Source organism: Antechinus flavipes, chromosome 1, assembly GCF_016432865.1.
Source record: "Antechinus flavipes isolate AdamAnt ecotype Samford, QLD, Australia chromosome 1, AdamAnt_v2, whole genome shotgun sequence".
NCBI classification, from domain to species: domain Eukaryota; kingdom Metazoa; phylum Chordata; class Mammalia; order Dasyuromorphia; family Dasyuridae; genus Antechinus; species Antechinus flavipes.
In genome coordinates, this window is record NC_067398.1 from 654,712,767 (window position 1) to 654,728,019 (window position 15,253).

General features: G+C 52.6%; 1 protein-coding gene across 1 annotated transcript; it reads right to left on the reverse strand.

Annotated features, from left to right (window-relative positions):
* Window positions 1–3,394: 3,394 nt before the first annotated feature.
* RGL3 (ral guanine nucleotide dissociation stimulator like 3) lies at window positions 3,395–15,227 on the reverse strand. Its single transcript, XM_051971582.1, has 19 exons — window positions 14,378–15,227; window positions 14,135–14,254; window positions 13,173–13,393; window positions 12,848–12,907; window positions 12,392–12,645; window positions 11,158–11,273; window positions 8,874–9,089; window positions 8,661–8,764; window positions 8,160–8,244; window positions 7,441–7,497; window positions 7,186–7,272; window positions 6,821–6,853; window positions 6,548–6,669; window positions 5,217–5,312; window positions 5,046–5,114; window positions 4,866–4,962; window positions 4,376–4,543; window positions 4,117–4,231; window positions 3,395–3,615 (listed from the first exon to the last, which is right to left on the reverse strand). Exons 1-19 carry the CDS (start codon window positions 14,408–14,410, stop codon window positions 3,512–3,514), a joined length of 2,157 nt encoding a protein of 718 aa, XP_051827542.1. The 5' UTR covers window positions 14,411–15,227; the 3' UTR covers window positions 3,395–3,511.
* Between the last annotated feature and the right edge of the window lie 26 nt (window positions 15,228–15,253).

Consider the following 15,253-nt stretch of genomic DNA (forward strand, 5'->3'; position numbering starts at 1 on the left):
GCTTGTTTATTCTAAGATATTTATTCCCCATTAAATTTCACCTTATTCAGCCCAATGTTCTAGCCGGGATCTTTTTGGATTCTGATTCTATCATCTGGTGTATTAACTCTCTTTCCAAGATTTGTGTCATCTGTAAATTAGAAAAATATGCCACCCACTGCTTTATCTAAGCCAGTAATTAAACAGGCCAGGGTCAAATACAGCTTCCTAGGGGTTCTTCAGTGAGACAAGTTGCACCGGTGCCATTAATAACTACTCTATGGGTTTATCCAGACAATAGCTCTGAATTTATCTAACAGTACTATTCATATTCACTTCATTTAAATTCCAGTTCTAGTGGGAGAACATGACCTTCCTATGGAAGAATGTAGCAATCATGAGCCTCCCTAGAATAGAAGATGCTATGCTTTCTTCCCACCAGCCTAGTTCAGGAGGGTATGTATCCCATCCTTCCCCAAGAGGGGATTGCTATACTCTATAACCTAATTGAGGCCTCCCTCCTTCTGTATCCATAGCCAAGTAGATTGGAGCACCAAGAGCAGCTCAAGCAATTATCCCCAGCTGGCCAGAATCAGGAAACCTGAGCTGGAAAGGAAATCAGAAGCCATCTAATCAGTGGTCCTTTGTTCTCAAAGAGGTCCCTGACATTAAGTATGTGATGCCATGATATGCCAGCGAGTGGGCTGTGCTAAGTCATCAGCCTCCCTTTCTCTTCCAGAGCCATCTGGATCAGTGGCATGATACAGATCAGGATGACTGGAGACAGCCCCAGATGCCGTGGGAGATCTTGGCTAATCTAACCTAACGGCTAGTGGACATACATATCCCACAAGAGGTCATCCATCCTTTGTTGGAAGATCACTAATGAGGGAAGGCGCTGTGTCCCGAAGTAATCCGTTTCTCTTTGAAGCAGTCCATTGCTAATTGTTAGAAAGCTTTTCTTTATATTAAGCTTAAACCTATGCTGCTGCAATTCCCTCCCCTTTCCTAATAATGCCTTTTGGGGCCTCATAAAACAAGTGTAATCCTCCTTCCACATGAGACTTCAGATGCTTGATATATTCTCCCTGCAACTTCTTTTACTACAGAGCACTCAGATCAGTTCCTTCAACAGGTACTTATCCCATGTGATCTTAAACTTTTCACTTCCCTGGAACAGACTCCAACTTAGTAGTGCAATCAGAGCAGATCCCCGTACAAAGGACTATCATCCCCTGGAGACACTACCTCGGAGTCCAACCCCAAAGACTTCTTTCACCTCTCCCAGTTGTTCAAGGAGGGGGCAAGCTGTGAGCCTGCTGGACACCGTAGTATAAAGGAACCCTCCTAGAGTGGAGTTTGAGGAACACACACTCTCTTATCCTCTCCTTGCCCATTTAAAAATGAGCATTCCTGATTTTTTTTGACAGGAAGTAGAAAGAGTACTAAATGGGCTGCTGGTGGTGGAAAGAACCTGAATCTGGAGGCAGCAGATGGAGTTTCAATCCCACTGCCCCTCAATACCAGTGTGGGTGTGGCTTTGGGCAAGTAGGGTTAAACTCAAGTTTCTTTGGCTATTAAAAATTTTTTTAAAGGCAGAATAATGTTTGTGCTGCCTACCTTGGTGAGGAAAGCATTGTCCAAACCGTAAAATCCTATAGATAGGAGCTAGTGCTCTCCCTCATCTCCTTTCTTTGTCTCCCAGACTCCCAGACAGATCTTTCATGTTTGAGTTTGAATCCAGATGGGCCTCAGGAGCAAGGAGACACGGATGCAGAGCCCTGGATTCTCACAGTGATCTGGATATCCCTGGGAGGGGACATCCGATTCTGCTTCGTGGCAGGGCCCTGAAGAGATGGTGGTAGCTCCCTCAGGCTTCAGAAGGTAGGAAACCTAAGACTGGGGAGTGCTTGAGCTAGGGAGCTCCAGTGGGCTAACGCCAACCTGGGATCAGTCCTCCTTGCTGCTAGTGCGCTAAGCCCTGGCAGCATGTTATGTGTTTGGGAGGTGCTGTTGGCACCAAGCTGCCTGAAGTTCTGGCTCAGGTCACAAATAAAAGTGGGTCAAAGCTTCTTTACCAATCAGAGCAGGGGAATCTGGCCCATGTGTAGCTACTGTAAACATAACCTGAGTGAGACAAATGTGGAAAAGGTGGATCAAATTGGTTCTGGGTTCGTTGTTTAGAGGATGGGAGAAAATGCTGTGGTGAGGTGGAATGGAGAACAACTGCTGTATGAGATTTAGAACCCAGTAAATAGCACCTTAAATAGAAAGTATTGCTTTCAGTTCTGGGTCACCCCTCGGGCTGTAGATTTTGAGCTGGCAGACACGTGGGAAATTACCTACACCGATATTTCATAAATGAGGGAACTGAGGTCAGGGATGTTTGTCCAAGGTAGGGAAGAGGAGAGGGAAAAAAGCCACTGACAAGGTCAAGGGCATCCTGGAGGGTGACCAGGGGGATGGGTCCAGGAGGGATGTGAAGGAACTGGGGAGGTTTATCCTGCAGAAGGGAAAATGTAGGAGGCACATGATCAGCGCATACTTCATTTTGACTAAAAGGCTGGCACATGGCAAGATTAGACATGCTCTGCTTGGCCCAAAGGCAAATTTTGGAATGACAGAAGGTGCAGAAAGGCAGATTTTAAATTAATGTAAAGAAAAATAGCCCCAAATTAGATCAAGAACAAAAAACAGAGGCTTTGAGGGAGGAGGTGGGGTGAGAGGGTTCCCAGGCAAGGCTGATCACATTTCAGGAACATTATAGAATACATTCTTGCTCAGGGACACACTGACCCTAAAGCTCTTTGCAGTGGGAACCTTTGAGTCAATCGTCTCTGGGGACAGCACTCTGGAGCCGGGCTCCTGGGTTAGGCTGGAAGGCTATCTGGGAGGGCAGGGGAACCAAACAGTGGCTTCTGACTTCTTTCTTTCTTTTTTTTTGCTGAGGCACTTGGGGTTAAGTGACTTGCCCAGGGTCACACAGGACGTGTTAAGTGTCTGAGACTAGATTTGAACTCAGGTCCTCCTGACTTCAGGACTGGTGCTCTATCCCCTGCACCACCTAGCTGCCCCTCAGCTTCTGACTTCTAATCCTGTCTCTTCTAGCTGATTTTCTAAACCAACCCCAATCTTGTCTTTTTCTGCAAGGGACTGGGATTGGAAGGGATCTGTGGACCTAATGGGGTCGTAAAGAAGATGAAAGCAGAAACAAACCCCACAAAAATAGGTGCTGGACAATCCCAGGTAAATCCCACCCTAAAATGAGGTCTGGGTCCCAATTTGCGCTGTTCCCACGCCGCCCAACCCCAGACAACCTGCCATCTAGTGGCCAGACCGAGGGCCTATGCGTCCCGCCGATCCCCTTCCCCTCCACTTGTCCTGTAGTTCCCCAGAGAGGACGCAGAGACAAAGGTCCGGGGACACCAGGGATCATGTTGGGATCGGTGCCTTAGCCCGGCCAGACACCCCCGCGGGACGGCCCAGGCTCTCTCCCGGCCTCGGAAAGGTCCAAGCCCGGGCCCCCCAGCCATCAGGGTGGGGAACGAGCTCCCTCCTTCCTCCGCAGCACGAAATCCCCGGGGCTAGCTGGGCTCATGGCATAGAACACATTGGCGTTGTCTGGGATCAGGAGCTCTGCGGGTGGAAGGCCCACATGGGGTCAGATTGCATCGAGCTGGTATACTTATTCTGTGGGCCTTTTCTCCCTCCCTGGAGTGACTATTTTTTCCCTTATGTAACAGGGAAGTGGGGTCAGAAGATCACAGACACTGAGAGCTCTTATTTGACAGAGGCGGAAACGAGTGGGGGCCATCATCCAAGCAAGCTCCTAAAAGGGAACCCAGGGGTCCAGAGCCCCGGGTCCGGGGCCCATGCCCACCTCTGCACAAAGGCATTAGTGACTGGCCACTAACTCCCCTCCCCAGGTTAACCCCACCCAGTGGGAAGTAGCTTTCTGCTGGAGTTGTTTGTCCTAGAATGTGCTCGGCCAGAGGCTCCCAGGAGGGCACACTAAGGACCTCCTCAGAGGGCTGGAAAGGGGGCTCTGGCTTGGGTTCCACTGGAAGCCCCCCTGACAGGGCTGGAGTCCCTGCCCCACCCCCAGCCTCCATCCCCTGCCCTGAGGCGCCTACTCACCCCGGTCCCCAGGCAGGACCTGGAACAGCTGATAGTCACGGGGCTGTGGCTGCTCGAGGTGCAGCTTCTGTAAGGCTCGCAGAACTACACCTGGAACTTTGTCCTGGCTGGTGAGCTGGGTGGGGGTGGGGAAAGGATCCGTGAGGAAGCCAAGTGGGGGAGGCGCTGGGGAGGGAGCAGGGCTGTGGGGGGGGGGGAGGGAGGACGCAGTGGGGCGGAAGACAGGCTCCCTCATCTCCCCCCTTTGCTGCGTCCTTACCAAGATGCTCCGATAGAGGTTCCCAGGGTCGTGGTCAATGCTGACTCTGATGACACAGGCCTCTGGGGGCTGCTGCCCGGGGTGGGGGGCTCGAGCACTGCTCCCTGGGGAGGCCGGGGCCTGCAGCAGCTCTGGAGCTTCCGTCCCCAGAGGCAGCTCCAGGGCGCCCTGGGCAGGGGGAGAGGGGGCAGCCGTCAGCAGGAGCCCGTCCACACCACACATGCACCTGTACACCCTCCCGCCCTCATCAGATGTTGGGGGGGCGCTTTCCGGGTCTTTTTCAGGAGAAATGATCTGCTCAAGGTCATCTGGTCAGTGGTAGGGTAAAGGCTAGAATGCGGGTCTCCTGACTCGGTCCGAGTACAGTTCCAGCACCGGGTCTCCTGACTCGGTCCGAGAACAGTTCCAGCACCGGGTCTCCTGACTCGGTCCGAGGGGTTTCCCCTCTTCACACAGATAGGCAATAGCGTACAGAGTTGAGGTCATGTACCTTGTGGCCCAGACCAGTTGCCCCTGGGGATGGAGGAGGGCTCAGGGTCAGGGGGTCCCCATCTCCAGGGCTTGGTGGGTAGGAACCTGAAGGGAGACTAGGAGACACATAAAAATTATTCCCTTACCTCCTGACCTTAACTTTGTCCTGAAACCCTTATTCTCTCCCGACCTGTCTTACCTGGGACTGGGAGAGGGGGGGTCCCCAGGCTGGTGGCTGGGAGAGGAGCCCCTTTCCCGAGACAGCTTCCTAAGAGATGGGAGAGAGGTGTCAGATATGGCTTCAAGGGAAGTCCATGTTCCTCCAATCATTCCTGCCATAACTTCCACCCTAAGATTAAAATGGACTCACGCACTAAGCCTCTTAGTGAGACTTATCCTTCTCCGGATTCTGGGGGAGCTGGGACAGGAGGCAGCTGGGGGCTCGATAACCCGGGACAGGCGGTAACTGGGGGACATGAGAGGGAAAAAGGGGGACCAGAGTCAAATCACAGACTGGGTGGGAATCAGAATAGAGATGCGAGTCAGAGGGATGGGGCCAGGTAATAAGAATGAGTCCTAAGAATGAGGTTCAAAAAGAGTCAATTAATTCCTTTATAGAAACCCACTCATCACCCCTTATTTCTGCTCCAATCCTCAATGTCTCCCTACTGTCTACCAATGTGACTAATTTAAGGGTCACTCTACACTCCAGACTAAGTAAGGAAATCTCTGCACCCCACATGCCCCGTATTCCCCTCCTTTACCTTTGCTTACACTGTTCACCCCTTAACTTTTTCCTGTTGAATTCCCACCCATCCTTTAAGCTAAGCTCAAATGCTGCCTCCTCCTCCATCAGGCAGTCCTTCCTCCATCAGAAATTACCTTCTCCTTCAGGCCTCATAGAGTGCTTCCATGTCTCTAACAGAAGCCACATTTGTTGTCTGTACTTATGTGTTATTCCTACCCAAGACCGAGCTCTGTGAGGGAAGGAAGCTTGCCTTATCGAGATTACCCGAGCTAGGACAGGCTTTGCGCCCAGTAGACATTTAATCAAGGAGGGAGCAGCCCAGAAGCCTCATCCCAGAAGCCCTGCAAGGCGGCTTTACATCTTGCTTTCAGAAAACTAACTCCAGATTCGAAAGTTAGAGAGCACGTGCTGATGGTCCTCGTTAGGAGAACTGGGCGTTCCCTGCCGCAGCAGAATCATGGATTGAGGCAACAAAGACAAGGCGCACTTAGGAGAGGCACTTCCTGCAATCTGGGCACCGTGAGACAGACACAGGACAGGGCTGGCTCTAAGAGCTCCTCACAGCCCACTAGGGAGAAATGCCCGGTTTGGAAGGGGGAGGCAAGTGCTCAGCGGCGGGCAAGATGCCCTCTGAGACGTGAGTGGGCAGAAACCTTTCAGCTAAGAAATCCCGAAGACTTCCTCAAGGAGTAGCCCCTGAGGGCATCGGGGGGTTCCCACGTCCATGAAATCCAGAGTGGAAAAGGCATGGAGAAGTGGAAGGAACAAGGCCAGAGGGGGGACACAGAAGGGCCACAATAATAATAATGGAATAGCGTGAGCTCCAGGTAACCAGGTAGGTTAGAGCCGGGACCGGGAGTCCGGACTTAATTCACGGGAGATTGTGACGCTGCAGGCCGCTTGTGTCTCCTCAGGGCCAGGGAGAAGGTGGGAGCAGGGCTCACACACGTCACCTCTGCTCCTCGCTGAGCGGACGCTGGGCACGGAAGGCGGCAAGAACAGGTGGTCTCGACGGCAGGCTGTAGCTCCCACAGCGACGCTGGAGATGCTGGATCCGGGACAGGATCTCCCACTCCTTGGAAAAGGGAGCTGGGGTTCTTTCTGCTGAGCCTTGCTTCCCCCTTCCCTGCCTCCCGGTCTTCCTTCCCCCTTCCCAACCTCCCCGCATTCCTTCCCCAGGGTCCCTCCATCACCCAGCACTCCCCCCTCTGCCCAGGCCCCTTTACCTTACGACGTTTCTCAAAGTTGATAAGATCTCCCTGGGGGTAGTGGAGGGGAAGGCAAGCTGAGCCCAGAACTGAGCTCAGAGTTCCCACGACAGCAAGGGACATGGGGATCATAGGACTCAGAGCTGGAAGGAACTTTAGACATCTAGACCCTCTCAAATTTACCCAGGAACCACCCGAGACTCAAGTGAGGGGAATGGAACTGCCTAAATGTTCATCAAAGTCAAAGGCCTTCTGACTCGGGATGCGGTGCAGTGGGCAGGGCAGGGGTGCTGTAGGCTTCTGGGAAGGTTTCAGGAGCAAGGATGACAGTGAAAGGGGAGGGGGCTGGCATTGGGGAGTGGGAGCAGGGGTCAAGCTTTCACCTCCAATAGGTCAGGCAGGGCTGTGTCCAGCATGACAAGGTCAGTGAGGAAGGTGCCCAGGTAGGGGATAGGACCAGGGGGCACTTTCTGGAACGGATCAGAAGCTCAATCAATTCCCTTGGGCAATATTGTCCCAACCCTGGTTCCACCTGTTCCATCATGTCTCCCAGTCCTAGTCCCACCTCTCCCAGAACAGCTTCTCTTAGCCCTCTTCCCTAGGCCTGCCGCCTCCTCAAGTTCAATATAGTCCATTACCAATGGAAGGACTCCTGGAGCGGTCTCCTCTTCAGGGGAGGATAAGGGGGCTTCTTCCTGGGAAAGAAATAGGGGTAAAGAAAGAATCCAAAAGGTAGAACCCTAATCCCTACTTTCAACAGTTAAACCAGAGCCCCCAGGAGAAGAAAACCTTTATTTTGTGTAATGAAGGTTTAGCCACAAAGGCAAAAAATGTTGGGTACTGAACCAGCAGTTGGGTGCTTAGTGGAGAAATCAACAAATTTGAGGACAGATGAAAACTTCAAGGATCCCTTCTTTAAAAGGGCCAAATGAGGCAAGGGAGAGAAACATGAGGAAGGGGAGCTTGTCCACGAAGGGATGCTAAAGTGGTCAAGGCTGAACTTCAGTTCTGGACACGGGGAAAGTATCGTTTTCTACCTGCCTTTGCATCCCTTCTAGAATTCCCAGACCCTCATCACAGCTTCTAGCTTAAACGTTTTTATTTGTACCCAAAAATATTGCTTAAGTGCACTGCTAACAATGTGTCTAACCACCCTGAGCTATGGCTCCAGACTCAAGTCTACATTTATTATTTATTTATTAAGCCCCTAATATGTGCCAGGCTGGTAACAAAGTACCTGGTACCTTGGTGATACCTGGGACCATGATACTCATGGTTCTCTAGATATCTCCCTACCCCTTTCAGCTTGAAAAGTCCCACCTCAGGAACTCCAGTAGTGTCCAAAGCCCTTCTGTACCTGGGAGAGAATCTCTCGGCTGTTAAGGTGATTGTTCTCATCAGAGAAAATATTGGAGAGTTTCCGGTATATGGACAGAGGTTCCCTAGGGAACAGAGAAAGGGGGAACAAGGTCAAAAGTGAGATAGCATCTTTATGAAGTCTCTGCTGGTCGGTTTCTATGGCCACAGCCTCTCAGAAGGGATGTCCAGAGTAATCTTCTTTAGCTACAACCTGTTTACAAAATGGGGGGGGGGGCGCTTTTCTCTCTGAGTTGCTCATTGCACTTTTGCATGGCGGGGATTGCTAGGAAACTTCTCAAATCCTAAATCTTCCTCTTAGCAACCCAGTGTTCTTAGTTCTATCCTCCTCTGGTCCCCATTCCCTGTAACAGTTTTCCAGTGTCCCTGCCCAATCCCATCTATCCCATCCTCAGCCTAGAGTCTTGGATCACATTAGGAAGGAGAGAGATTGCCTGCTCTCTCTTGCTCACTTGCAGCCCTCCCTGGCCCAAGCCCTCACCGGCTCACAGCCGCCCAACTCCTCTTGAGTCTGTATATTGGGTTGGACTGCAGTGCTGAAAGGATAGCCCTGAGGGACGAAAAGTTTCTCAGCTTCCTACAGTGCTGGGTGAGAAAAATTAGGCCATGTTAGATCCTGTTAGTCTGTGCTGAAGACCCTTGGAGTCCCACCCATGGCCCCCCGGAGGCTTTCCGGCTATTTTTGGCCCCACACCTGAGCAATGAAAATCCACTTCTCCAGGCGTTGGGCCCGATGGGGTGGGGACAGTCCTGGTCCTGCCAGCACAGAGCTCAGGACACAACTGGTTACTGCATTGAACTGGGCCACAGTGGCTCGGACAGAAGGGGCAGTCCCGAGGCCCCCTGCTTTGTCCCTGTGAGACCACACAGAGCCCAGGCACTCCCAAAGGCATACTCGAGAAAAAAGTTCCTGCAGGTTGGGGTAGAGGTGGGGAAAGATACAACAGCATAAGACACAACCTCCCTGCATTGTTGGTCTCCTCACCTCACCCCCAATCTCCCCTGGGACTCTAAGTCTGAGCAAGGGGGTAGTTCTGAGGTCCAAGCTTAGGGATGAAGAAGGTAAACATTCGTGCCCTATGTAGCAGGTACAGATTAAGGAGGAGAGGGCCAGGGAGGTGTCCTTATTCTATCCAACGGGATCAGAGTTGGAGACAGATGTTCATGTCCATCGGAGTAAGGGGGAACGTGTCCAGAGTGTGCCATCCTTCTGTCCCACAGGGTTGGGGGAAGGGACCAAGGTCAGGTGATCTCAGAAAAGACCTCAGGGGCCACCTAGTCCACATCATACTCTCTATAATATATTGGTCAAGTAGTTATCTAGCCTTTGAAGACCCCCAATGAGAGGGAACTCGCTTCCTCCTGAGGCAGCCCATTACAGTTCCAATTGTTAGGACAGCAAGTCAAATCTGCCTCTTTGCACATCCACCTATTGCTCCTAATACTTGCCCTCTGGAATCAAGTAGAACATTGCTTGTCCCTCTCTCTTATGGCAAATACTTCAATGATCATAGATCTTGATCCTTCTGAGGACCAGAAACTTCATACTAGAAGGGAACTCATTGGGCAGAGAGTCCTCCCCATAACTTTCTAGATAAGGAAACTGGAGCTTAGAGAGATTGTGGTTGCAGAGACCACCAAGCTGGAATATGAAACCAGGACTTTAAATCTAGCACTTTTCTACTATATTCCAGAAGAAAGTAACACGTCCTCCCCATAATCTATTTTTCAGGCTAAATCTACCTAATTCTTTTAACTGACCTTTATGGAACAACCTTCAGGTCCTTAGTGTGCCCTGCTTAAATAATAACTCTGGGCCAATTAGGTGATGCAGTGGATGGAGCTCTGGACCTAGAGTCAGGAGGACTTGAATTGAAATCCAGCTTCAGACACTAATTTAGCTATGTAACCTTAACCCTCCAAACAAAATGATTGCTAGAATCAAATCCAGATGTAGGACAACCAGAGTTCAAATCTTGCCCCTCTCTCTCTGCTTCTAAGTCCTTAATAAGTGGGCAAATCACTTACTTAATCTATCTTATGCTTTTTTTTCATCTCTAAAATGAAGGTATTGGACTCTAAAGTCCTCCCTCCAGCTGTAACCCTATCATTTGTAATCCTGGTGGAAGCTACGTGGTGCAGTGGATAGACGACTGGGCCCAGAGTCAGGAAGACTTTACTAAATTGTATGACAGTAGGCAAGCCACTTAACTTCTCTCTGCCTCAGCTGTAAAACAGGGATAATATTGGTATCTGCCTTCCAGGGTTGTTGAGGAAATAAAATATTATATCTGTGAAGTACTAAGCGAATCTTAAAATGCTATATAAATGCTAGTATCATCTTATGATATTGTGATGGACTCTTAAAGGACAACTTGGTGTTCCATTATACTCTTTATCCTACTCATTTTGGTTTTAAAATCTCTACTTTCCATAGTCTGAATACCACTCACTTTGCTATGAAAAACAGAAGAGTTAAGTAGTTTTGCCCCCCTTCAGAGAATCCATTATTTTCCCTCTCAAGTAACAGTTCTATCCTTTTTTTTTTTCTTTTCTTTTTCCCAGAGTAGTTAGGAAAAAAAATAAGCCATTCAAATGTATACTTTCCCCACCAGCTGTTGCTCATTCTGAGTTTGTACTCCAACACTATTAAGTGACTTTTATATTCACTTTCTGTTCCCTAGCCATCCTCCTACCTTTTCTGAAATTTTTCTAATATCTCAATTGGTCAAATAATTCCCTGTGCATCCATTCACACTATAAACCTCCTCTTTTCCTTTTCAGTGGTTTTTCTTTGGGTCATCACAATTCCATTTCTCACTACTATTGGACTGGTTTCTCTGTCAATTTTTATTCCACAGGAGCCCATCTTTTTTTCTGAACCTTTTGACATTTGTTCTCCCCAAACCTAAGGTGCACGTTAGATCCCATCCTTAGTCTAAGCAGCAGAATCAAGAGGAGTTAGAGGCTACCCTCACCATGTCCATCAGGGTCAGTTGCTCAGCTACCTCATCCACACTGAAATCCAGTAGCTCTGGGCCCTTCTTTACATGCTCTTCTTCCTCTTCCAGGGGGTTTTCTGGGCCTGGAGACTCTAGGTAAGGGGAGTTAAAAAGAGGCAAGAATAGTCCTTCCCCTTTGGAGAGGTCTCCTACAGCCTCTGGTCTCAGAGTTCTCCTACAGCCATGGGAAGACAGGGGGACTGGGGGGAGAACAGGGTAGGAGGAAGAAACCTTCCTTTAGCCACAATTGGCCTTCAAAGAAGTTCTGTCTCTAACACAAATGTGAGCCCCAAGAGACAAAGAGAAAGGGAGACATGGGGAAAAGGAGAGAGGGAAGGGATTAGAAGGGAGGACTTGTCCCAAAATATGTGGGGAAAAGAGCCTACTGGACATGGAATCAGAAGAGCTCACATCCTAGCTCTACTACCTGGGAACTAGGTGGCTAAGTGGATGGAGCGCCAATCCCAGAGTCAGGAGGCCCTGAGCTCAGACGCTTCCGAGCTGTGTAAGGCTGGGCAACTCATTTAACCCCTGTTTGCCTCATCTATAAAAATGAACTGGAGAAGAAAAAGGCGAACCTTTCTGGCAGCTTTCCTAAGAAAACCTCAAATGGGATCTCAGAGTCGCACATAACTGAAACAACTTTTTCTTCTTCTGTCTGTATAGTGCTTTAAGTGTAAAAAAAAATGAATATATATTTATTGCACTGAATCAGATCTGTAAAATGGAGCCACTGAACTGCATCATCATAAAGGCCCCTTCTAGCTCTGACCTTGGGATCCTATGATTTCAGCCTGGGTGGAAATATTTAATATTCAAATAATATTAGTAATAGTAATATAAAATTCCTTAAGTACTTTTAGCAAAGCCTTTTCCTCCCTATAACCCTGTGAGGTAAGGAGTAAGAGGCATTGTCCCCATTTTACAGATGAGAAAGCGGAGGCTCATGAGAGGTAAGGTGAGGAGTTGGGTCTCTTGTGGCCGCATGGAAATCCAGGTTATTTATATGGCCAGTTCTTTCTACTATGTTTACTCCACCCAAAGGCACTCCTGGGGAAAGGAAAAAAAGGTCTCCTCCCTCCCTGCCTGGGTCCCTCCCTGCCCGTGCAGGTTGGATTTCTGAGTTAGCTGGCAATGAAGGCCCTCTCTCCGATGGCCTAGGATGGCCAGACCACAGGCAGAGAAGCTGGTGGGGATGGGGAGGAGGTACCATGGTGGGAGGGCTCTGGCAGCTCTGGGGCCTCCTCGGCCCCCTCTTCCTCCTCCTGGAGCTTCTTGGCCACCTCCTCGCTTTCCTCCTCTTGGAAGTGCTTCAGCAGCCTTTCAGCTTCTTGGCTTTCTGGCCCCCCGGGGGCAGCCCAACTCAGGAAGGCACAGACCCGGACCAGGCTGCAGTGGGCAGGTGGATCTCTGAAGTCTTGGGGGTGATCCAGCAGCCAGGAGCCCAGCACAGAGACCAAAGCCCTGCAGCCAAAGTCTAGCCTCAGACAGACCTCAGAGGCCCTTCTCATCTCCTAGCGAGGGACCCAGAACCCCGGACTTCTCAAACTTCACCTCCAATCCCGTCATCGACCTCTCACCTTTCACCCCCCAAACCCCTAGCCCAGCCACGCATCCTGGATACCCCGGAGACTCATCCAAGGGCTCGGGGAAAATGGGCACCAACCTGGCCTCCTGCTCCTGGCTCAGATCCAAGGGGCCTTGGCCTGGCTCCTGCAATCCTTCCCTGGAACAGCCCCCAGGAAAGCGTCAGGGAAGGGGCGGCTAAGAGGGAGGCAGGCTTCCCTAACTGGAGGAGAATGTCTGGCTGGAAGGCTGATGCCGGAGGAGGACAGGGGCAAGCTTCAGGCTGTAATCCCTGGGGCTGGGGAAAGGGCGGTTACTGAAGCGGGGAGTGACCCGAGAGGAGTAGGAGGGAGGAAGGAGCGGAGACCAGAGAACCTGCCGGATGGACCCTACGGAGAAGGGGGGTGAAAGGGAACCTCACTAACCCTTGGGGTCTTGGGGCCCGCGGCAACAAGAGACCCAGTACAAGGTCGGTGGGGACGAAGGCCCGGTGCGTGGCCAGGAAGGCGGGAACAAAGGCCGGGTCCTGTTCGTGATCCCCACGGACCAACTCTAGTACCAGCCGCTCCAGGGGCGCTGCGCGCAGCGCCCGAACTTTGCACGTGCGGTAGTGCACGAAGTCTTCAGAACGCCCAGGATCCGGAGCCTTGAGGAGGTAGCCGCAGTCAGCCCCTGGCAGTGAGCTCCCCAAAGCCCCTAGGATCCCGGTCCTGCCCCACCCAGCTCCTACTTCTTCCAGCCTCAAGCTTCTTACCCCTCTTCTGCCCCCAACCTCCCAGCCCCTGCCCGGTTCCTCACCTGTCCCCACCCCCTTCCCCCTGCGGGTTCCCCACCTGTCCCCACCCCCTTCCCTCTCCTGCCCCCACCCCCCCCTTCCCCCTGCCCGGTTCCTCACCTGCCCCCACCCCCTTCCCTCACCTGCCCCCACCCCCTTCCCTCACCTGCCCCCACCCCCTTCCCTCACCTGCCCCCACCCCCTTCCCTCTCCTGCCCCCACCCCCTTCCCTCACCTGCCCCCACCCCCTTTCCCCTGCCCGGTTCCTCACCTGCCCCCACCTCCTTCCCTCACCTGCCCCCACCTCCTTTCCCCTGCCCGGTCCCTCACCTGCCCCCACCTCCTTTCCCCTGCCCGGTCCCTCACCTGTCCCCACCCCCTTCCCTCTCCTGCCCCCCCCCCCCCTTCCCCCTGCGGGTTCCCCACCTGCCCCCACCCCCTTCCCTCACCTGCCCCCACCCCCTTCCCCCTGCCGGGTTCCTCACCTGTCCCCCCTTCCCCCTGCCCGGTTCCTCACCTGCCCCCACCCCCTTCCCTCACCTGCCCCCACCCCCTTCCCCCTGCCGGGTTCTGCACCTGGCCGGACCCCCTACTCCCAGCTGGGTTCCTCACCTGGCCCCGCCCCCTTCCTCGGCCCCGACTCGGGCCAGGCCGCTGGCTGCGTTGCCTCCGCAGGGTGACATTGTACACGGCTCCGTCCACCTCCTCTTCGCCCCATTCTTGGAGTGGCGCCTGTGGGGACCCGGAGGCAGATTTGGGGTCTGGAGGTGACTTGGCCAAGAAGCCCGAGGACAGACGTGGCTCCCTCCCCGACCCGCTGGATCTCCTCCTGCCAGCCCCCCTTGTCCTCGTTACCAGGGCGAGTTCCTTCCCCGAGGGCCGCTCCATGACTCGGACACCTGCAGCTGGCCCGGCTCCGACTCCGGCTCCGACCGCGGCGGGACTGAGACGGAAGAGTGGACCGAGCAGCTTGGAAGCGGAGCGCTCTGGCTCGGGCAGCTGCAGCTGCGGGGCTCCTGCTCCGGTCGAGGGCGGGGTTGGGAGAGGGGTCTGCGAGGGGGGACGACGGGGGAGGGGCAGAGGCGGGGGCTGGGGGGAGCTTTGGGGCGAGGGCCTGCCGCGCGCCAGGATGGGGGTCACTGAGGCTCAGGCGCTTAAAACTGCGGGCGGGGGGGCGGGGTCGGGTGCGCCCCGCTGACTGCCTCGGGTAGGTGGGTGCTGGGCGGGCTATTTCCACAACAGCCAGGATGGGGACACGGGACAGGAGGCCGGTCAGGAGGCGGAGAGTCCCAGCCACTGCCCACCTGGCCCGGGCCAAACCGGGAAGTACTTTCCAAACTTCCAGGAGCCTTTTTGTGGGGGGTGGGGGGATGGGAGGAAAGGTGCCCTTCAAATCCACACACCTGGAAAGCACCCCTCTCCCCAACCCCCACCAGGACCTGAAACCTAACCTAATCTTTCTGTCCTGGCCAAGGTCTCCGTGCGGGCAGTCCTGGCCAATTTCGGTTTCTCTAAATCTCTAGTTATCTGTCTCTACTTAGCTGTGTGACTGTGGGCAAGTCACAATCTCTGAGCCTGCTTCCTCATCTGTAAAATGGGCATAACAATACTCTACAAGGCTGTTGTGAGGAACAAATGGGATAATATGAAAAATTCTTGTTAAATCTTACAATCCTTTACAAAAGTCAGCTTAGCACCGTGTGCTTCTGCATCCCTCCCTCTTTCCTTTAG

Coding starts and splice junctions, on each gene's coding strand:
- RGL3 (XM_051971582.1), bottom strand. CDS start 14,410: ATGGAGCGGCCCTCGGGGAAGGAACTCGCCCTG. Junction 12,646..12,847: donor AGCCAGGAGCAGGAGGCCAG/GTTGGTGCCCAT, acceptor CTTTGGCTGCAG/GGCTTTGGTCTCTGTGCTGG. Junction 8,765..8,873: donor AGTGGATTTTCATTGCTCAG/GTGTGGGGCCAA, acceptor TTTCTCACCCAG/CACTGTAGGAAGCTGAGAAA.